We start from the raw sequence: 23,294 nt of genomic DNA, 5'->3' as shown, positions 1-23,294 counted from the left end.
TGTAAAGCATATGGGACTTAGATGAAGTCAAAGAAAGAGTACATTACTCATTTCTGATTGTTTATGCTTTTATCAGTTATTTTCAATGACTTGGCATTTCATCATTTCCAGAAATTCAAGAGCAATAAAGATGGGGTCATCAAGATGATTTTGGAACTCTGAAGCAATCTTTGACCCTGCAAGAGTCAAATTTCTGAAGATGTAGTATGCAATTACAGTGCCATTGTCCTCCTGTAATATGATCTTCACAGCATATGGAAGCTGTTAATGGTTCTACTGTGACAACATACTTTCAGAATAAAATAAATGAAAACAAATAATGTATATGCCAGCTCAGAGAAAAACTTCAAGAGAATATACTATATAGCATGAAACCCTCAGTCCTTCCTTCCCATCCCTCAAATAATAGAATCATAGAATATGCTGAGCTGGAAGGGACACATCAGGAAGACTGACAGCAACTCCTGACCCTGCCCAGGACACCCTGAGAACCACACCATGTGCCTGAGAGTGTTGTCTAAATGCTTCTTGGACTCAGGCAGGCTCAGTCTTTGTACAGAGGACATTTGAAATGATGAATATATGCTGTACACAAAATGAGATAGAAAGACAGCTTTGTAGATGTTTATTTTTCTGTTTCCAGCAGACATTACTTGCTGTGGACTTGTTGTGACAGTTTAGCATTATTAATTTTTTATTGTCTGTTTTGCCTGTATACGCTACTACCTCCATTTGCTATAGAGGTATATTGAAACAGGCCTGAGTAATAGCCTTTTACTCCCAAAGGTCCTAAAAACATTGTTCTCTTCAGCTTCCAGGAATTATGGAACAAGCAGCTCAGACAAACTTACGCAGCAGCTGGTTGTACTGCTCTGTCATATTTTGTTGATGTGACTTCTCTCCCAACAAAAATCTTTCTTCTACTTGCATAAATCTCTTTTAAATGTGTTTACCGCAACTAGTTCCTCCTTTGCTTATTTTAGGCACATATGTTGCATGCAAGCTGGGATATTTTCACGTATAGGAAAGCTGGTAGCAATAAATATTGCCTGGTCAGGATTTTTTGTTTCAGGTTGAGCGGCATCAATGAAGATGATAAAAATAAATGAGTGATGATGCTGTTGAAGCTTTTAAGCTGAAATAACTGACAGGGCTAATTGCTTAGCCCCAAAAGCATTCAGGAAAATGAGGCAGAGGTGAGCTAACAATTCATACATGCTGCCTCTGAGTTTCTAAAACAAAGATGGATCCAAAGCGCACAGCGGGAAGAAATCAGAGCTGAGTAAGTGACAGGTAATCAGTCATATTGACTGAAATACAGCACACATTTACAGTTCCTCTGGCGCGATCAGATTAGTTTTAGTTTTTAAGGCTCAAAAGCTGTTCTGGGGTTTGATTTTTACTTACAAAGAGGTTAGGTGTTTTCTTGTTTGGTTTTTTTTTTTGCTTACAAAGAGGGCTTTATTGTTGTTGTTTCTCCACACTTGCAATTTACACCATCATTTACCAAAAAGCCTTTCAGGTCTGATAGGAATAGCAAAAGAAAACCATCATTACTTCTCATCAGCAAAAAAAACGTTAAGAAATAATCCAGGTTAGCATCAAAGGATTTAAGCTAAATGCATAATGGCCTTCAATCAAATGGCTGTAAATGCTATTTGAATGTTTTTTTTTTCCAATCTGTCACCATACTTGTACTGTGTGTATGCAAGATTATCCTCTCCTGAATTTTCTTTGTCTGTACTTTTTTCTGCTTTCTGGCAATTGCAGAAGTATTGCATTGCAGTGGATCACGATAGCATGATTCTTAAAGGCAAAAACATTGAAATAAAATAATTTATTTGTCATCTAAATTTTTAATGTTCCTCAGGAAAAAAAACAAACAAACAAACAACAAAACTCAAACCCAATAGATAATGTATTGTAATATTCTTGTTGTCTTAAATTACCAAGGCATTTTAATTTTTATCCTGACCCAGGCTGTAATGGCACTGATTTCCTTCTTTTTAGGAGGAATGATAAGACAACACTTCATATTTTCTCACTGGTCTTTTAATTACAGTGTAAGTGTAAGTGGCAAAGGAAAGGATAATGTAAATAGACAGGCATATACTCAATGTATTAAACCTGGTACATCAGCTACAGCTAATCTGCCTAATAAATAGCATTCTTTGATGCATATGCTCCTACACCTAGGGAGATGTGATTTAGCACAGCAGTGAGATGCATTCATGCCTCTCCTAGATGTGGCTCTGTGCCCTGCAGAGGGGCTGGGACATTGAGTGGTGAAAAATAGCCAGGCTTTGTTACCATGTGTCTGATGTAGGTCACGCATTACCTGGGATGAGCTTGTAAAATTTCAGCTATGGAAAGGCTCCTTCCAGCCTCTAACCCAGTGCTCTGAGTAAGGGGTTATGGCCTCATTAGATATAACATAACCATGCTTAAAAGTTTCTGGTTCTCTTCTGTGGATTCCAAAGTCTACACTTTGAAAAATACATTTCCCAATACTGCAGAGGTCATAGATGTCCAAGGGTTGCCAGTTCTTTAAGGGAAAATGAGCAGAAAAAAACCCAAACATTTTGAGTTTGATCCTACCCTAGTTTTGGATAATCCACATGATGGAGCTTCCCCAGAGCTGGCAGTTTCTGAGCCAGAACTCTATCATCCCCTGAGGTAAGCTAGCAGACTGTGTTTTTGAGGCCATCCTCCTTCCTCCTTCCTAAAGGGAAAATTAGGTTCATCATACTGGTACCCTTTTTGTATACTGAAATATTAAGTATAACCATTTTCTGGTTTTTTCCTACTGATAAGGTATTGTTGTCTTACAGCTTTCTAGAAATAAACCTCCCCATTGCATGTCAGAGAATAATTTCACTGAGATGAATATCCCTCTTGTTGGAGCAAGGGTTCAGGAAATGGGAAATAACAATTCATTTTCTAAGATAGTCAAGATAGTCAATCCCACAGCTTCTGCCTCCAAAGTGTGCTGGTTTTTGCATAGAGAATATGTGCTGTATCAGATAAAAATCTGTTTAATAGCATAAAGTAGAAATAATCATAGAAACAGTTGTTTGGAGCCCTGCACACTCAGATGTGTGTGTCCTAATACTCAGGCAAGAATAATACTTAATCTTCTTTGAAGATCCTAAATACTTTTTTGTGGTAGCATAGTTTTACCAAGAGGGGAAGAAAATGCTCAGTCCTAGAAATTCCTCAAAGTTATAAAGATGATATGGAGTTGAATACCAACACTCTGAAGAGAATTAATCAAGTTCCTGAGTAACTGATTTAATCCTGATGTTATTGTTGTATATGAAAGAGTCTACCTTTATCACTTCCCCTTTTTGTAGAAAATCTGACTTTGCCAATGCAATTCATGTGTTAGACAGTGTGGCTTTTTTGCAACTCTGAGAGCTTATGTGGAAAACCAGTTCCATATGAGCAGCTTGTTATGTATCATAACAAATGAAGCATTGTTCTGCTAATATCCAGCCTACTGATTAGAATTTGCTACCAAACAATATCATAACAAAGAAATGATTTGTGGAGGGTATAGTCTAAAAGCTTGAATCAATTGTTTTTTAAGTAAATTATACAGCAGTTTTAAAGAGTTATCAAGGTGTAGCATGCCTTATGGATAGAAAAAGTTTCCAGGAGAAGATGTCTTTCCTTTTTCAGAATCCCAGGCAGCATGTAATTGGCATTTATCAGGTAGGTCGGTTGGTAATATTCCAGTGATCACACTGTCACCATGAAGTAAATCAGTACACTTATTCCCTCTATAAAATTTAAATTGAAAGATACATGTGAAACATTAACATGATAAAAAGTATATTGTCAGGGATGGGACATAGAGTTTGTAATGCTCTGCTTAACATCTCTGCTTCTTAAATATCTTGCCAGAGACTTTTCATATTTTCTTTATCACCCTGGCACAAGATATAATAACACAATTTTTACTACAATTTCTTCACTCTTAAGAATATGGTCAAACCATTTACTTTAGGATCTAAGCTAGGTGCTCTAAATCATCTGTATTGGAAGAATAATTTTTCTCTCCATCGACTAAGGAAATTAGGTTCCTATCTTAAAGTCCTCTAAGTCACACCTCAATTGCATCCCTAAAATCACCTAAACAAAGCATGGTCAACGTGTGTGTTACTCAAAAAACTCCTTGTGAAGCCTTGATTTTTACATATTATTGGGTACATTTGATGTAAATGCTTTTCCTTAGCCTCCATATTAATTTTCTTCACCATGTAGGCACAGGCTGAGGTCAAAAAATATTACTTTTAAAGATAATATTGTGAAATCTTCAAGTACAAATTCATAATAGATTATTATACTTTTTTTTTAAGTTTTGGGTTACTCTATGCAGTTTCCTTAAATACTTGTGATTTAGTGCATGATGTAGATAAGAAAATAGTGATACAATAAGATAGCAATTGAGTATTTTTCATTTGTATTCTCGTATACTTTACAACAAGTATGCTCAACTCATCACAAGTGATGTTTATCTTTTCCAATGTGAGTGTTTAAAGTGAGCTGTCTATAAAAAAATACTACTTTATTTACAATGAAATGCAAAAGCAGTGAGTGCTTAAGTACAGTTCTTTCTCTTGTGAGCACTGGCAATCACATTTACAAATTCAACAACTTTTCCATAGAAGCCACTGAGAATAAAATAATTGCCATGAACTTAAAAGACATATTTTACAATATTTCTGTAATTTTATTTTTCTTTTTTATAGCTTTATTTATGCGAATATTCAACTAAAGGTGTATTCTGGACTTACAGAAGAAAGTTGCAAACTGCTTGGTATCTTCAGCTCAGCTCCTATTGCTGTCATTAGGAACATCTGGATTTTTGCAAACATTTAGGTATCCCATTTAATGCTTTTACAAGGAGTGGAGCACTCCTGAAAATCTGAATAAAATGCCAGGTCTTAGATATTTTTGAAAATCATGAGCCTAAACTGTTGTGATTTTAATTAGATAATTACATATGGTGTGTTTCACTTTATGTTGCCCTGTAGTCTCTAAATTTTTTTGAAAGTAAGCTCACCATGGTTAGAAGCAGAAAGGATATGTTGATTTCTTACTTGGATGGAAGACCTCAGGGAAAAAGGCAGATGCTGCCAGAACTGACAGTGACACAGCAAGTGACACTATTGTCAGTGAGGCACTTTGGAACCAATTCTCAAAGCACTGCAAGGCAACCCCATGCTGTTAAATCTATAGCTTTAGCTACTTTTCAATATCAGAGTAGGCGGAGATGCATGGGGCTTTTAAGACATCCCAAGGTTACTGTGGGTAATTTCATGCATCCAATCTAAATACTCTCTGTGTTTTGAATGAGTAATTTCTTCATCCCCACAGAAAACACATTGTAGTGGAATGAATGACACGATTCTTGTCAAAGGTTGTTGAATTTCTATGAACTGTATTTATTTGCACTTTCTCTACATAAGGTAGCAGATGTAAAATACAATTATTAATGATAATAATCTACTATGATGATAATTATAGTGTTTAAAAACAATTTACCTAATCTTTCTGTTAATGATCAATTACCATTTAGAGATGATGATAGGAAGAAAATTAATTAACAACAGAATGTTATGACAAAGAGATAGCATTTAACTTCTGAATCCTATTGTGTTCATTTGTATTTCCTGCACTATTGTTTACAGTGCAACCAGAGCATTTCATTTTAGCTAGTGAGAAATTACCTATATTTTTCATTGGCTATGGAGTAGTATACAGAAATAGCTATATTTGGGTTTCTGCTCTGTTTTGCAGGTAAGGGTTCAGTCTCTCTCAGTTTAGACCTTTAAACAAGTTTTTTGTTTCGTTCAATCAGTAGTCCAAACAGACCTCAGATAACCTTTGCTACATATGCATTCTTGAGAGAGTTTAAAAGCAATATAAGTGCAGCAGACAAAGAGTTTACCAAACATTTAGTGTTTTGAGAATCTATGGTAATTGGGTATCTCCCCCTCCAGTTTATTTCTCAGTTTTCTTCCTATTAGTATGCTTTGGTTGGGAATTTAGTTATTCAGTCTAGATAAAATTATTCACTCTTCAAGATGCTTTATGATTAAGAGCACAAAACAGTGACAACTATAAAAAAGAGAAGAAATTTCGAGGGAGTTTTTACTAAGGCTACATGCACCTTTGGAGGCAAATCAGTTCTTATTAAAAGTGCTTGAAGAATTCTGATATGGAAAGAAATAAGAAAAAAGTAAGAGAAATAGTAAATAGAAATTTCTATAGAGGTTAAGTTTTGTTTTAACTTCTTTATGTTGCACACACACAAATAATGACAGAAGGCTCCCTAACGATGGAGTACTGCTACCCAAAGAGGGCTGTGTGGCCTGGATTGCAAAGCATAGGCTCAAATAAACTACAAATGTACAAAGAAATTTCATGTACCAGCCATACTCTGTGGCCCAGAATCCAGCCAATAGAGAATGGCCTAATTCCATGTTATTAAATTCTTTTACCCACACCAAAATAGGTCAATTTTATGGAAAGCGACTGCAGAAAATAGTTCCTGATCTGTACTAATTTCTCCACATGCCCTGAATTTCGCTGAGAAAACTTTGCTGTGGGTTGGTTGAAACCGTGCCCTGGACTATTCTAAGACTAACAGTACAGACAACATAAATCTTCATGAACTTTCCCAGATACTCTCCTTTTTTTCGTTTTGAAGAGCAAAACATGATAGGCCATTATATGCCTACTTTTAGTCTATGTAAATTGTCTATAATTGCACTGATTAATGGTGATGCAGGGAAAAGAAAAATACAGAGGCTTTTATATGACTACCTATCAAATGTGTAGCTCAAGTGGGTGAAATAGAAACAGCAGGCAAGGGTCGCTGAGCTATGTGACAGTGTAGTGGCCAAAACAAATAAGATGAAGATGTAAAGAGCTTAGCTGGGATGGTGAAGACTCATTATTTCACTATAGCAAGATATGGAGAAACTCAGAGCTGGAAGTGACTCAGCAAAGTATAAATTGTTTTAGGAGTGCTACCACTGGGGAAAAAAAAAAAAAAAAAAAGCACTTGTGAAGTTGAAGGAGAAGATGGCCACACTCTATTAACAAGATGAAAATGAGATCAAGCATAAATTTGTGTCTCTCACAGGAGAGGTGAGACAAGAGTGCATGCTGGAAGTAAGGATATACAGGATGAGGAATAAGAGAGGCCAAAGGAGGGTGAGACAGGCGAGACAGAAATGCAAATAGTACGGAGGTGTGAGACAACCTAGCTACTCCTCTGTTTCCTGTAAGAGCCCTGTACAAATACCAGTCAGCTGATATTTATTATTGTATTGATTTAACTATAGTTTTACTGATGATAAAGCTGTAGTTAAGTGAGTCAAAAATATTACAATCCAAAATTGTACTGACCTCTGCATGAGTGCTGTTTTCATGATTGGCTTGCAATTGCATGAGCCCATTTCTGGAGTCTTTTCATTCCTGTCTTCTACTGCTGTTTCAAGTGGTTGGTTAAAGTATTTGTTCAACTAAAAAATGCAGTTTTAATTTACACACAACTAACAGGTAAATGAAAATCAGACTTGTATAACATTTTCTGACATTGAACAATATAAGGTTTGTTTAAAAAATTAAGCTTGTGCTTTTTTCGTTTTATGTTTTACTTCATAGACATTACAAAATTAACAAAGATGGAAAAAATAAGGATTTGACCTTCCCTTCCTTTCTAATTCAAAGCAAGCTCTGGGTCAGTCTCCCAACTAATCTCTGCCTGCAGGCTGGTCTGCAAGGAATCTGTCCACCTGTCCTGTGCGAGTGTCTCCCAATTGGTATAAAATAAATAATTAGTTGCTGGAACTGAATTAGGGCATCTTGTCTGCCAGGCAAATTCTTTAATCAATGAAAGATGGACTAATTTTCATTCTGAGAGCCAATGAAGATGCAAGTGCTGTATATAAAGCACAACTACTTTTAACAGAAATACCGAGAGAAGGCATACTTCCATATCTAAATTAGAGGGAGTAGAATAACTTCCCAGAAACTTGTTAAAATGCTTAATTAGGCAGATCAGAACCTTAATCCTGAGTAAGTTTTCTAGCAAATTGTCAAAGTAAGGAGGGGATAAATCATCATTGCTTATTTTTAAATCAAACCTCTGCTTTCATTATTTAAATTTTCCAGATTAGTGACCAGAATAATTTATTAATCACACAATCTTTTTCTGTAGATTTCTAATGCACTACTGGGTGGGAGTTGTGTTGTGCTCTTCCAAAATCTTTAAAAGTAGATACCATTATCTGAGGAACTTCTCTCTAATAAGCCACTCATCCAAAGCAATGGACTAAAATATTTTCTTTTCTATCTCATGTGGACCAGAAGACCTCTTGCTTGCAGTCTGCTTCTGAAACAATTTTGCAATATAATCTGAGCTAGACTTGTTCTAAGCCACTTGAATGGAATCAGCCACATTAACTTACTGAGTTAACAACTGACTAGCTCTTTTGTAGTAAAACTTAAAGTAATTAATGTTTGTGCAATTTGTGATGTACTAAGCTTCCAGTGATATATAAAAAAATGATTTTGATAAGAGTTTTTGATCTACAAAGTGTGTATGCATAAGCATATATATAGGCAGGCTATTCTGGGTTCAGCTCTTCGTTGTTCTTTTTTAAAAAATATTTTTACAGATTGTAGTACCTGACAGTACACCTATTAAAACAAGTTATGAACCAATAAATAATCATGGAAAATAGGTGCAATCTAAAGGGTAATAATATGCAAAGCCTATTCCTAATATATAATACATCTATATAATAGATCATCCAGTTAATAGATCATTGAAGTGCCATGCCAAGGTTATATAACTAAGAGAATAAAGGGCTAGTTCGTGATCATAAAGGTCTTTTTTACTTACAATGAAATTCCTGAAATTGCATAAATGAAAGATTTTTTTGGTTTGTTTCTGAGTTGTCTATTTTGTGAACTTTGCTCTCTAAGGTTATGGTTTCCTCTGCTGTCTGCAATGGAGGATTTAATATATTCTGTGGAATGCACTGTACTGCCCACTCGTGAAATCCAAATCCAATTACCTGCAAACTCCTACAGTATGGACTGATGAGCAAGGCCCTAGCAATGATCCTTCAACCTTGCTTTATTGAAGGTGTCACTAGCAGAAAGATGAATAGTTGTGTTTCTGCTTCCAAATGTATTAGCATTTCTGGCAATTTGCCATGCTCTTTTATGCAAACTATCTTGATGGATTTCAGTGAGATGCTTTTGGAAAGACCAATGACAGCAAAAAACCAAAAAAGGTCCTGGTGATGCCAAGGCATTGCTCTACAGCTCTCTGAACGTTTTAAACGTGGTTGAAAAGCAGCCCTTAGATAATGGTTGCTGACCATCAGAGATGCATTTTTTTAAAGCTAAGACATGCACAAGTAGACAAAATTCAAATATTGGGTTCAAACCTTAATTAATTTCCCTTCTATAAGAAACAGCTTTTAATCATTCTCTCATAAAATTGACTTCTGTTAGCTGGAAATGATGTGATAAAACATAGCTTTAGCCAAATAGTTCTTTTGATTAAAAAAAAGGAAATTCAGGGAGTGTCACCTTAAAAATACACAACTTAAAAATAAGCCAAACACCTCTGACTTCACTAGAAACTTCAAATGGTCTTTTATTTCCTAATATCAGAATAAAAACTGTATATATTTTAAAATTCAATCACATTTCTTCTATGTCAGGGCCTTATTCTCTAAAAGCATATTTATGTCATACTAAAATAAAAAGACATACAATTCCTTTGACTAAAATGATTCACGTTTGCTTTTATTGCTCAGCATATAAGGTTTTATTTCTCTAAATTGCTTTCACACTCTGTCAGAAGTGAACAAAAGGAGGAGACAGGGAAACTGAAGCACAATAACCTTGCAAAATATGAATCCACCACTTCCCTTAATTGGTTTGGTTCCATAAAGCATAATTTATATCAACTAATTATACAGTTTTTGTCATTTAAATGTTGAAGTAAATATAACCCATCCATTTTTTCTTGAAGCTTATTTTAAGAATTGGAAATAAGCCACTGCTGTCCTGGCAGCTTGCTCAGACTGGTCCACTGCTGATGAGTTAAGGGTTAGTCCATTAGCTTTTAGGAAGGATGTGCTGAACTATCTTTTTACTTAGCCAGCTATCATGTACCTAAGTAGCTGAGAGAGAAAGGCCATCAGTTTCCTCTGGACCAACATGCAGGCCTACATATGTGCAGCTTTTGTCCACTTTTCTATGTTCAAAGGCAATGTTGTATTATACCAAATTTTTCTTCAATTACGAGAACATTGTTGTTATGATAGGAAAATTACTTACCTTTTCAGCCTTTGCTTTACTTTTTCTTTCTTTGGTTTTGGTAAAAATCAAACTTTGGTATGAAATATTTATTTTAGTATTTACAAAAAAGTTCTATCTTTAACAATGAAACATGCAGAGCAATGCAGAAAGTTGCTGTACTAATGAAGAGTCAGAGAAGAAAGAAAACACTTCTGGAAATAAATTTTTACTAATAAAATAATACAGATTAATTTTTTTCCTACTAGGTTTAAGGAAAATATCCATTTTCTGAAGTGTCAGTTTTCTGAAATATGGGCCAATAGATACCTGCAGGTCAAACAACTCTGACAGAAATATACATTTAGGGGTTTCCTCTCTGTTACACTCCTCATTACTAGGAGACATGCAAGGTGGGAGTTCCCCACTGAATACATTCAAAAGCACAGGTTCTAAATAAAAAATTCTGTGTTCAGCAGGATAGTCAGGGCTTTTTCATCACTGGATGCTGATAACCCATCCAAACCTGCCTGTCTCCTTAAAGGACCCTCGATGAGATGAAGGTGTTCCGTGATACCTTTTTTTTGCAATCTTTTAATGTATTATTTATCAATGTAGCTTCTTCCAAATATGAATAATATATGTTCTCCTACGTCTGCTGTGAAATCTCTTTTTTTCCAGCTTTACTAAGTTCAGAAAATAAATTTAAACTTTATCCTGTGAAATTTACTATTGTCTTATTTGATTAGGTAATCTATAGCATAGGTCTGGAATAAGCCCTTTGCAAAACTGTGGTCCTGATTATGTGGTGCAAAAACATTAACCTTGCAGCAGTTTGCATTAAAGGACCTTTAGTCCTTTATTTCAGTCTGTACTTCCTGCCTTTGTTGACCAAGCATGAGTAATGGGATACTGTAGGTCTCAACTGCTAGCAACACTTAAGGGTCCTGACCTCTTGCCAGGCCTGAATGTGGCACCTACACAGACCTAATTTTAAAGACTTATTTTTCACATAAACTAAAAATCTTCACGAATATCCTTTTAGCTACGGTAGTCAAGAGAATGGCAAACTCCATTTCCTGGCAGGTAATTACTCTGAATCATTGCAATATTTTCAGGGAAAAAAACCCTGAAAAATACAGTTCCTATGTCAGAAATATAACTCATATTCTACTTTTTTTTTTCCACTTAGTTCTCTTGTTTAGCCATAATTAGTCTTGTGTCTCTGTGAATTTCAGGCACAGTACACATCACCTCCCATACTGCTTAACAAAACAGAGTTGGCTAAGTAAATCCCCATTGATCAAGACTGGTGCCTGTAACACATGCAAAAATTAAAGGCTTGACCAAGTTTGTTCCAATACACTGGAGTCTCCACATTGACATTTTAGCTTGTAAGCCATGTTAAGTGTTTGTTATTTTCAATATCAACACGAACCTCCAATCTTATTCTCTTCTGTTTTGTTGAGACTCACTGCTGTAATTTGTCTTTTGTGACAGTTGATTTAATAGAACAAAAAGGTTTTCAACCTTACTAGCATGCAAAGCACAGGACAAGCCTGGTCTCTTGTGTGTGTGTTTTTTGCTCCTTCATAGCAACAATTGGGCAAAGATGTCATAACTGCAGTTCATGCATTAAATGAGACCTCGAGGCTATCTGCTTCAAAGAGGATGATATATTTCATGATTTCTCTTTGTCACGAAAACCATCTGACATTATGTGAAACTTGTGGATTTTTGTACCACCACAGCAAATGAAAGCATATAATAAAATGTAAAATACTAAGGCCCCTAACAGAAAAGGAAGTAAAATATACAACTGGAAACCAGATTGGGAATAAGCACTGGGCACATGAAGCTTGGCAACATACTGAGTTTTGGGTTTCCAGAAAGTTACATCATTTCCTCTGGTAACCCCTTCCAACAGCAGGGGTTCCAGCTGAAAGGAAGCAGCAGACTGCAAGGCTGGGCAGTTTAACAAGCACTGAGGACAAAGACAGCAGGACTGCTGGTACAAAGAGGCTCTCTGGGATGATTTGGTTATTGATCAGGTTTGGAGCATCCTACAAGTGCTTTGACAGCATGTCATGAAACTAAAGGAGACACCATGTGAGCTCTGCCAAAATAAAGAAGCCTTAAGATTAAAATTTAGGCTAGCAAATGAACCCTGAATTTAAGAACATTGACAGTAGCACAGTCTCTCACCACGTACAATCAGGAGAAAAACACTGAAAGGCAAAACTTTAAATACCTGGCTGAAAAAAGTGGTGAAAAGAAGTGAGTCGCAATATCAGAATGTTGGGGCACTTGTTAAAGAATAGGGAAAATGTAAAATTCATTTTGGCCATATAAAAATAGGCTTCTGAAAGTTTAAAAACTTTTCTGTGACCATGTGATACCTAGTGAAAGGTTCAGGAGAATTTTCAGGTGTTGGAAAGAATGCAGTTTTAAAAAATGCAAAGGTATGCAGTTCAGTCAAAGGGTGCAGTGATGAGAATTCTGCATTCTGCACTGGAGAATGCTACAGAAAAAGATGATAGCCCAGGAGGAAATGCAGAAGTGGTAGTTCATACAGAAGCAAAATAGGGACTAGTAAAGAAGAGAAAGAGAGACATAATATAAAGCCAAGGGTTAAAATGGGAACTAGCGTAGGTAACTTTAATGCCTAATGCGAAACAAGAACACCAGCATAATACCCATGTTCAATATATGTGGAAAAGAAGAAAATCAGCCAGGCAGCATAGTATCAAGGAGCAAAATACACAGGAAACTCACAGCAGACTTTATCAGTGGAGGAATAATGATGGTTGTTAAAGGAACCTCTGTCAACTAAGACTTAAAGAAGAGAACAGTATTAATATCAGCTAGTCAGGAAAAGCTCCTTAGCTTTACAGCCACTGTAATTGGTTTAAATGCAATATTTTTGCAGGAGCAATAGAAGCCAAAATTACAAGATGGTTGTGTTCACTTAAATAAATAATAATAACAAGAAAGTGGAAATAAATAAAACTGAGATATATTACTATAGGCATTGTGAATGGGATAGCTGACATTGAAATCACTGTGGGTGGTGTGGATTCTGTCTAGGGATATAATTTAGAAGACCCAAAGCAAATGCACATATCCATTAAAAAGCAAATCTATAAGGGCAAACAACATAGCCAATAAAAGCAAGAACACATCTTTCAAAAAAATGAAGTTGTGTCTCAGGGAGGACAATAGAAAGAACCATAAAATCTGCTTTATCTATGAAACCACAATAAAGAAGATGAAAAATGAGTTTGAATAAATCTCTGCAAACAAGCTAATAATAATTGTCTTTTAATAAAACTGGAGGCAAAAGCCTGAGAAGAACTGTAAAGCTAGACCAAAATTGAGATGTAGGAGTGCTCAGAGAAGATAAGATTACAAATGTAAAACTTATTACATTTTTTTCCTTTGTTGTTATTGTAGAAAAACTGGGGATTTTTTCTGTCCTAGAACTTTATAGGGGACTCAGGAGAAGGTTAAATTAGCTATAGAAGCAGTTGTGGAACATACAGACACAACAGTAACAAATCATTTGGATTAGCTGTTACATGCCCAAGAGGCTGAAGAATGAAATAAGGGAACTATTATGATGTGCAATATTTTGCTTCAAACCACTGTGGCACAAGAAGGCTTGGAGGTATAATATAACACTGATTTTTTTCCCCCAAAAGTTCTCCAGGGAGTCTAGGGGAGCGAAGGATGGATATGACTGACATGTACAGGCAAAAGAGTAGGAGCAGATTTACTGAACTCAGAGAGAATTTCCCATATTGAAAAAAGAGAAATCAACACAGCTTCTCTAAATAAAGCTCATATTTTACAGTGCTTTCTGAATTCTTTGAAGAGGTTAACATCCAAGCAATTACGTAAGGATGGATTCAAAACAAATGAGGGGAGGCTGTTTGTTGTGTGATATATGATAAATCTGTATACCTCTGACAAAGGACAGGGACTCTGAAATTTTACATAAATTTCAAAGCAACAGGACAACTTGCTGCAAGAAAAATACATTGAGGGTGGTTAAATAGACACCATTAGAACTAAATATAATTAGAAAGTGAGGAAGTTTTATGAAGTATTGCTTGGCCTGTTTTATGAATACCATCTACATGTGAATATAACAGAGAGAAGGAAGGACCAGATGGATCCTTCTCTTAGCATGATCTTTCTTACATGCCTGCAGAAACACAATACATTTTCAGACTGAGTAAAAGAAGAAGAATTTTTATATGAGAGGAAACATCACAGTTGCAGATGCGGTTTTGTACCTATGGAGCATTCATAATACATATATTGGGATTTCAATTCATGAGAAAAGAAAGAGATGTAAAGTAAAAAGCTGCTATGATCTTACTGCAGATTCATGCAATATATTCTAATATGAATTTGCCTTACTAACAAATTTTAGCAGCTAATTATTTTGGCATAGTTATCAAGATTTATGCCTGATTAGTTTCTGCATTTTGAAGGTATGGAATATACAGAACTTCAGTAAATTTATAGAGACAAGTGACAATCCTCCTAATCATACGCAGACTGTGAAACTCTTTAAATTAGCATACTTCTGAAAAGCTTCATTTAAACTAACTGTTGTGAAACATAATAAATTATCAGTGGATGATCACTGTTTTGAGGCTGTAAGCATTTTCAAGGACAGATATAATCTTCTGGGGCAAGACACATAAAAATCTGTTCCTGAATATCATAACAGTAATACTTAGCATTAGCTAGCTCTGCCTTTGGTACCTGGAAGTCCGAGGTTGTAACCTTTTGTAATTTGAAGGGGTCCATGCTGTTTCCCTTTACAAATTAGTATTTCCCAAATAATTTTTATAGTGTAAATGAAATGAACTCTTAGGCTCAGTTTGGTCTTGTGGAATGACAGTATATTTCCTCTTAAACATTCAACTCATGCTTTTAAATTAAGCTTTGTATTAAAAAAAAAAAAAACCCAAAACCCAGGATATCTGATATTTTTGATCATATACTGTTCTTCTTGCAGGATCTCAGTTTTTTATCTAAAGAACTTTTCCAAATGAATACTTTCAGTCATGCTTATTTGAAAATCAGTGCTTTGGAATACTACATACTCTTAGGAAATCTGGGTGGGTTGTCGTTGACATCCGTGAGAGTAATGTTTACAGTGGTAGTACCAGCTAGTCCTCCCAGCTGTCCTCCCATGTCCTTGGCTTGGATTAGAACTTGATATTGTTCTTTCACTTCTCTGTCCATATTTGGCAAAGCTGTTCTTATGACACCTATGAGAAGAAATGGGAAAGAGAAGGAGCAAATAAACAAAGGGCTGTGATTGCCTACTCTTACAATTTAATACTGGATTTCTTGAACAGAATTCTTCTGAACAGGTTTATGAGAGGAGTTCACCCAGAAACATGTAAATCACTCAGGCTTTTCTAAGGTGTGTTTGTCAGCTATTCAACCACTCAAAATGACTGTTTTGTCTTTTCAATCAGGACATGAATGGATGAAAGAGAATGATGCATTTCCACTAAGGATGTGAATGTTGTGATCATAGGTTTGCCACATCAGGGATGAGGAACACTGCCTTGTACAAGGTCAGGATATGTAGGAAGAGTTGGCATTGCATTGCAGAGCCTGCATCTTCAATTTTTTCCAGCCATTCACTTGCCAATAAATGTAGGCCAAGACAATATTCCTCTGTACAAAAGAAGGTCTTTATTAGAAGACTTTTCCTTTGCTTGAGAGAGTTTTCTTGATATAGCACAAAGGTGAAGTGAAAATTTGAGGAATTTCCTTTAAAAAATAATTTAAATATCACAGTAAGACATTACCCCAATGGCTTTTAGTCTTCACAGCTTATATCTAAGTAGATATGCCGTAATGTCCCTTCTAATATGTTAAGAATATATAGGATAAAAGGAAGACTTGGAGAGAGAAAGAGGGGGAGAGAAAGGGTGAGTTACTATTGAACACACAAATTAGCTGATGAGGTTGTATAAAGCTGTAAGGTTTTGGGGTACTAAAGGCTTTTTCATTAAATTAAATATGTAGGAGAAAATACATGTCTTTGTCAAAATTTTACAAGTGTGAATAGCATTGCAAAATGCTATATATTCAACAACAGTTATCAGAAAATGCCTAGGTGCACATTGGTGTGGAAAACATGCAAAACTGAAAAATAAACCAACTGTAAGTATGATTTTTCCTTGTTATTATTGGTTTAGAAAGTATTTTTTCTAGTATTAAACAATTTGATGTTAAAAGCAGGTTTTTTACCTGGTGTTATAATGGGTCTGGAATGGCAAGAAACAAACTTTAGGACAACTCTTATCTTTAGCAACTAACCACTACTGTCTTAACAAGTTGCAATAGGAACCACTAGCTTGTAATACTTTTTCAGAGTCTAGAAATAACTTTGACCTAAATCTGCTATTCCTGGCACCTATTAAAATTTCCATTGAATCAAACTCTATAACAATTTCCTTTCTCTCCACTTTAACATGATGATAATGACAACATTAATAGGAATCACCATTTTCCTGTCTCAGGATGGCATATACCATACTGCACACAGTTTGCTCCAAACCAAAAACTTGAATAATAAAGCTGCAAAAAAAAATATTCATATTCAGGTGAGATTCAGAAAAAAAAAAAATTGCATACGGGATGAACTTTATTAGGTTTCCTCTAAAATCTCTTAATGTTAATTAATGGTTTATTTGGCATTATGGCGACAATATGTTCCAAAATATTTTACAACATCCTTGGTATATTCACTCCAAGGAGAAATGACCTGTGAGAATGAAGGACCTCCTGCATTATACTAACAAAATTAAATAGCATAGAATTACAGAATCATAGAATATGCTCAGTTGGAAGGGACCCATCAGGATCATCTAGTGCAACTCCTGGCTCTGCTCAGGACATCCCAAGAGTCACACCATGTGCTTGAGAGTGTTTGTTTAAATGCTTCTTGAACTCTATCAGGCTAGAGCTATTACCACTTCCCCAGGGAAGCCTGTTCCAGTGCCAATCCACCCTCTCAGTGAAAAACCTTTCTCTGATATCAAACCTAAACCTCCCCTGCCTCAGCTTCATGACATTTTCTTGAGTTCTGTCACTGAGAGAGAAGAGATCAGTACCCACCCCTTCTCTTTCCCTCTTGAGGATGTTGAAGATCACAGTGAGGTCTCCCCTCAGTGTCCTCCAGGCTGAACAAACCAAGTGACTTCAGGTGCATCTCATATGGCTTCCCCTCGAGGCCCTTCACCATCTTCTTTGGATGCTCCCTGATAGTTTAATGTCTTCTTTATATTGTGGCACCCAGCACTGTCCCCAGCACTGGATTTGAGGCTGCCCCAGAGCAGAGCAGAGCAGAGCAGAGCAGGACAATCCCCTCCCTTGCCCAGCTGGCAATGCTGTGCCTGATGCACCCCAGGACACACTTGGCCCTCCTGGCTGTCAGGGCACTGCTGGCTCAGATTCAACTCGTCACTGACCAGGACTACCAGGTCCCTTTCCACAACACTGTTTTCCAGCCCCTCATTTCCCAGTCCATACAAAACCAGGGTTGCCTCATTCCAGCTGCAGAATCTGGTACTTGTCCTTGTCAAACTTCATATGTTTGGTGATTGCCCAGCTCTCTATTTTGTCAAAAATCTGCAGAGCCTCCTTGCCCTCAAGGGAGTTGATAGCTCCTCCCAGTTTAGTGTCATCAGCAAACTTACATAGTACTCCTTGCAGTCCTGCATGCAAGTCATTTTTGAAGATGTTGAAGAGCACGGGGCCAAGGATGAAGCCCCATGGAACCCCACTAGTGTCAGGTCGCCATTCTGATGTCACTCCATTCCCTGTAACACTTTGTGCCTGACCTGTGAGCCAGTTGCTCACATGTGTGATGGACATTTTTTCCAGAAGGATCCTGTGAGAGATAGTATCAAAAGCTTTGCTGAAGTCCAAAAAGATTACAGAAAAATATTACAGAAAAAACTGAGCATGAGCACACAGTGGGTTGTGAGGAGAAAATACAGTTTATCTGGTTGAAATAAGTATTCTGGGTACAACTAAGTAGCTTTTTCAGAAATGTTCCAGGAGTTTTTCAGAAAATGAAGAATGGGCTATCACTCTTGTAGTAAAGTTCCAAATCACCCACTGTTTATTCCTGTCTGGAAGTGTACGGTCATTCCATGTATTTTTGTGGGAAAAAACTTCATCTTCAGGGAAAAAAAAAAAGAAAATCAATGGGAATAATTTTCATGTCTAGGAATGCATGGGCAGTTGTCATCTTTCTGCCTACTTTATTTCAAAGGCTTAGACAAAACTACAAGAAATATTTTTTTCTTCAAATATCAGTTCATATGGACAGAACAAATGAGAATTAGAGTTGTCTTACCAGCAAAACAGGAGAATAAGATAGAGGTAAGAATTCATGGGAAGGAAAGGGCTACAAATGTTGGTATTTCAACTTCAGTGTCACAAAGAATATCTAAATTTAAATCAAACGGTTTTTATAATGTAGAAACCTTATGTGCATATAATGGTGTTTTGAGCTTTTGTGAATCCTTCCACCTTAAGATTTTTCAATAAAGACTGTTCAACTCCAGAATTGAGTAACTTTGATTTTCCTTTTTCTATTTCCAGATGTCATCAATATTAAATGTGCAGAAAAGTGTGATCTCCATGACATCGCTGAAAACTGAAAATAGTATATATGGGACTTGGGCCAGATTTGCTTTTCAAAGTTATTGACCTGTAATTCCGCAGGAGATCATTCAGTTTTGTGGAAGAGAAAATCCAGGTTCCAAGAAAAAATCTCCTCAATAAATATTAACATCAATACTCCTGCTGGCACCAATTTGGATTTCAATAATATAACTGAAGTCTAAAGATGGACTAGAATCCCGATTCTAACAAAAACTGGAGACATCTAACCCTAAAGAAGAATATTGACCTCATTAACACATCAGAAAATTGGGTGGAAAGGACATTTTAGTGGTGGAATGGACATTTTCGTACGAGAAGAGAGAATACATAGGATAGGTAAGAGAGGTCATCTGCTTTAAGAGAAGTTCTCATGTTAAAAAAAATTCACACTAAAATCAGAAGAGTAATTTTATAGCATTTAAAAGTACCCCCACATATAAGATTTGAAGCCTCAGAATGTGCCTGTCAAACAGTTGCTTTCCAGAAGTTACTATGTTGCATTTAACCTGCCTGGAACAGCAATAAAAGGCAACTGTCCCACTTCCACATGATTTGCTTATCTCCAACAAGAAGATGGAAAAAGGTTAGGAGGTCACTAAAGACAAGGAATAAAAGGGGAAGATATGACATTCAGACCCACAGAGGTTAAAAACTATTTAAGTGAACTAGTTTCATGTCAGAGTAAATGTGTAACACCTATTAGGAGTGATTTGAGAAAGGAGTAAGTGTAAAGTCATGTGCTCGACAAGCACAATCCTTATTTCACATGTAAATTCACGGTCAGTGGTCTCACTGTTACTACTTTGCAACGAGATCTTGAGATAGTAACAGACATTTCCACAAACATATCAACTTCTGTGTGGTAGAAGCTAAAGAAACAAACAATATTTGGAACTGTTTGGAGGGGAAGAGGGAACAGAAGTGTTGTGGTTAAACAACTGTATACACCCATCCATATCAGCTGCCTTCCTGAATACTGTGTGTACTTTCCCACCCCGAGGAGGAGAAGGATAATTATTTTTATGGAATGGCTTCTGTTAAAAGACATTTTCAATCTAGAAAAGAGGAGGTTCAGGGAGACTATAAATAGATATTAACTGTTCAGTGTCTTGTGCAATGTGTAAGGTACAAAACAAGTTAAGAGATGCTCCTCTTTCAAAAATAGAGGAAAAATGAGCTGGCTTTTAACCAAATAAACTTTTGCTGTGGAATTTCTAGTCAGTGCGTACACAGATACTGCACTCCTGGACAAGTCAAACATATTGGGAAGTGGAAAAGCTGTGAAGGAGAAGTACTTTTAGAATTTTAGTTACTTTGACACTACTAGTCACCCAGGAGCTTAGTAAGGACAAGTTCTTTGAAGACTAGAAGTGTATTCCAGGAGTGCATCACTACACAATTATTCTTCATCATTCAGTAGAGCCAAGCCATCATTTTTGCAAGCCAGATACAGGGCAGAAACTTAGTATGGATGTTCTTAGGTTCTTTAAATAACTATAAGTTTGTGTCTCAAAATTGTTACTGGGATGTGAGAGAGGGCAACGCAAGCCAGCAACAACGCAAAAAATGCTTATTCATCTGCCTGCAGTTCTGAGTTTGTCATTTATTACCAAATGGCTTTCTTCCCCTTTCCTGTCAAAAGCACTCAGAGCAGATTTCTGGCAGCAAAACTCTGCAGTGAAAAACTACTGTATAAACTCGTCAGTTATAAAATAAGAAATTGGAAAGACCAGATCTGTAGTACTACCCCAGACTTCTGGATTTTAGAGCAAATCATGAAGCACCATCCTGTGCGGTGTTATTCACTTACGATTTACCTCTACAGTCATTGCTAGACCCATGAGTAACTCTCATAATGTGAGCTTTCTAGCGTAAGACAGGTTACAGCATATTATTGATGCTTGTAGAAGCATGAATCTATATGCCTTTTTTCCGGTATAGGATTTAAAACTACACTGGGTTTCATCGAACTTCCTCTACAGCTGTGTCCATTCTTTTAGCACATGAGTAAGTCATTAAAGATAATAAACAGGTTTGTATGATGTTCCAGGGCTAGTAGGGTACAGGTCACCACCTAAGGCTGACTCACTGCTGAGTAACAGATGAGAACATCTGACACAGACATTTAAAGTGCCGTGGGAAAAATAGTTCTTCTTCCAAGTACCACTAACTACTTTTTTTTTCTTGTGAAACTTGTACTAAAACACCAATTTTGGCTCCAGTAAAGTTTTTTCTTGCCATTGAATTCACACCCATTCTTTACAAAACCGAAATGAAAAAGTAAGTATAAAGGCATTAAGTATAAAGTATTTTCCCCAGACACCTGAAGAAGTCCCATTTAAGTTTGAAAAGTAAAATTGCTTGCTGCAAATTGCCATATTATCTCCTGCTAAATGGAGCATGGAACAAAGGAGTGTGTCCATTGGAGATGGTGTGATAACAGCCTTACAAGGCTCCACCATCAGGGCTAAAGGTCCTGAACCTAGCATTCAAGTACAGCTTCATTGGAAGGCAAAATTATTTGCTGAACATTCACTGAAACAACATTCACTGAAACACACTCAGGATGCCACAGTCTATGTCATTCACCATGTAGGTTATCACTTCCTTAACTAAAATACTAAATATAGAATCAAGAATGACATTTAGAAATATAGGACAAGCCACCCAATTAACATGTCTACCAACCTCCCAAATACTTGTCTCTTTAAACATATTATCTTTTCCTGCTCACACATCCAGTAACCCCAGACAAAGATAGCATGCCCCAGGAAAAGAGGAGAGGAGGAGATCATTAGCTGTTCCACAGTCCCAAATTAGCTCAATATAGCAAAACAATAATTGCTGGAGAATTTCTGACTGTAAGTTCAGCAAGTAAAAATGCTGAGAAGACCAAAGTTACAAAGTGCAATCATCAGAAAAAAAAAAAAAATCAGGATGCATGTAGCACATGAAGTTTTATCTATAGAGAAATGGTAAAGCATTGAAAAAATAAACATTCAGTGTAGACATAGTTAGATATTCCAGGACTGATTGGAGGACCATGTTCCTTTTGTTTCTACAACACATTGCAATTAATAAAAACTAGTCTATACTCAAAACTGAATCACGTGGAAAATTGCACTCCTGGATTTTGGCCATATAAACCAAGTCCATATTTATTCATTGATATTTCCCACATGAATCAACAAAGCAAAGTTTGACTCTTCCACTGTTGCTGATAAACTATTTACCTGTCTTGGGATCAATGGAGAAATATGGTTGCCCCTGAAGAATGCTGTAAACCACTCTAGCACTGTTTCCATAAGTGGGATCATCAGCATCTGTCGCCTTTACTTGAAGCACATATGCTCCTGCAAAGAAACACAGGTAATCACGTTTTTGGCATAGAGCAGGGATCAGGGATATTTCAGGCACATTAGTCTGGTTGCTAATGGATTCTGTTGCAACTCTTGTTCCTCTGGAAATAAAGGTGAGAATAAAACAGTTAGTTCTTCATCTCCATGCTAGCAAACATCTAGGTAATAGCTGAGGCATAATGGGGAAGAAGGGGAAAGGAATCCACTGTCAGAAGATACTTATAAATAGTTTATGATGCATGCATTATTTGTAAAAACTTTTTATATAATATATACGATGGAGGTTTGGGAAAACTCTATATTAATTTTTGAAAATGGATTATACCCCACAACTTTGTGAAAAAATAGACAACCATGAAAGTAAAATATGGGAGTTGCCTTTAAAACAAGTGTTTGGTCAATCAGCTCCTGAATCTTCAGTAAGACCAAGTGAGCTAAGCTCTAAGTACATTAAAAAACTGCACTGCAGTCTCCTAAAGGTGGAATTAATATTCCAATTGTAGAATGAAATTAGGTGCTTAGTTCAGGTAGTTGTCTTCAAAATCCAAACTTGAGTACCTTTGCCTTTCCAATACAACCCAGTAAGAAATAGAAGTACTGTGGAGGAAGTTCTCCTTGTCTCTCTGTTTTCAGCCATAACTATAGACCAGACCTATTCCAACTTATAAGGGGCAAATGGAGCAAAAGAAATGCACGTGAAAGCAGAAAAGTCACTGTAAATCACAAAAGTCTGCAGAAATGTCTTGTTCCTCTGGCTTGTTTCTAACCTATTTACTTGCATTTCCTCACTGCCCCATAATTAAAATAGTTTTCAAACTATAATCGTTACCAAAACAAATTGCCACATTTTTAGGTTTTCCCATCAGCTTTGAAAAATTGTTTCCTATG

The 23,294-nt window shown here is 36.4% G+C and overlaps 1 protein-coding gene across 1 annotated transcript in view; it reads right to left on the bottom strand.

The window, feature by feature from the left end:
* Positions 1-23,294, bottom strand: part of CDH12 (cadherin 12) — a 335,414-nt gene that overhangs the window by 53,972 nt on the left and 258,148 nt on the right. Inside the window, exons 5-6 of the mRNA XM_085052104.1 lie at positions 22,281-22,400; positions 15,456-15,623 (exon numbers count right to left, since the gene is read on the bottom strand). Coding sequence (XP_084908230.1) covers positions 15,456-15,623; positions 22,281-22,400 — 288 coding nt within the window. The remainder of the gene's footprint in view (positions 1-15,455; positions 15,624-22,280; positions 22,401-23,294) is intronic.

Source organism: Lichenostomus cassidix, chromosome 2, assembly GCF_008360975.1.
Source record: "Lichenostomus cassidix isolate B80296 chromosome 2, HeHo_3.0, whole genome shotgun sequence".
In the NCBI taxonomy this organism is placed as follows: Eukaryota; Metazoa; Chordata; class Aves; order Passeriformes; family Meliphagidae; genus Lichenostomus; species Lichenostomus cassidix.
This window is presented reverse-complemented; position numbering and strand designations above follow the sequence as displayed.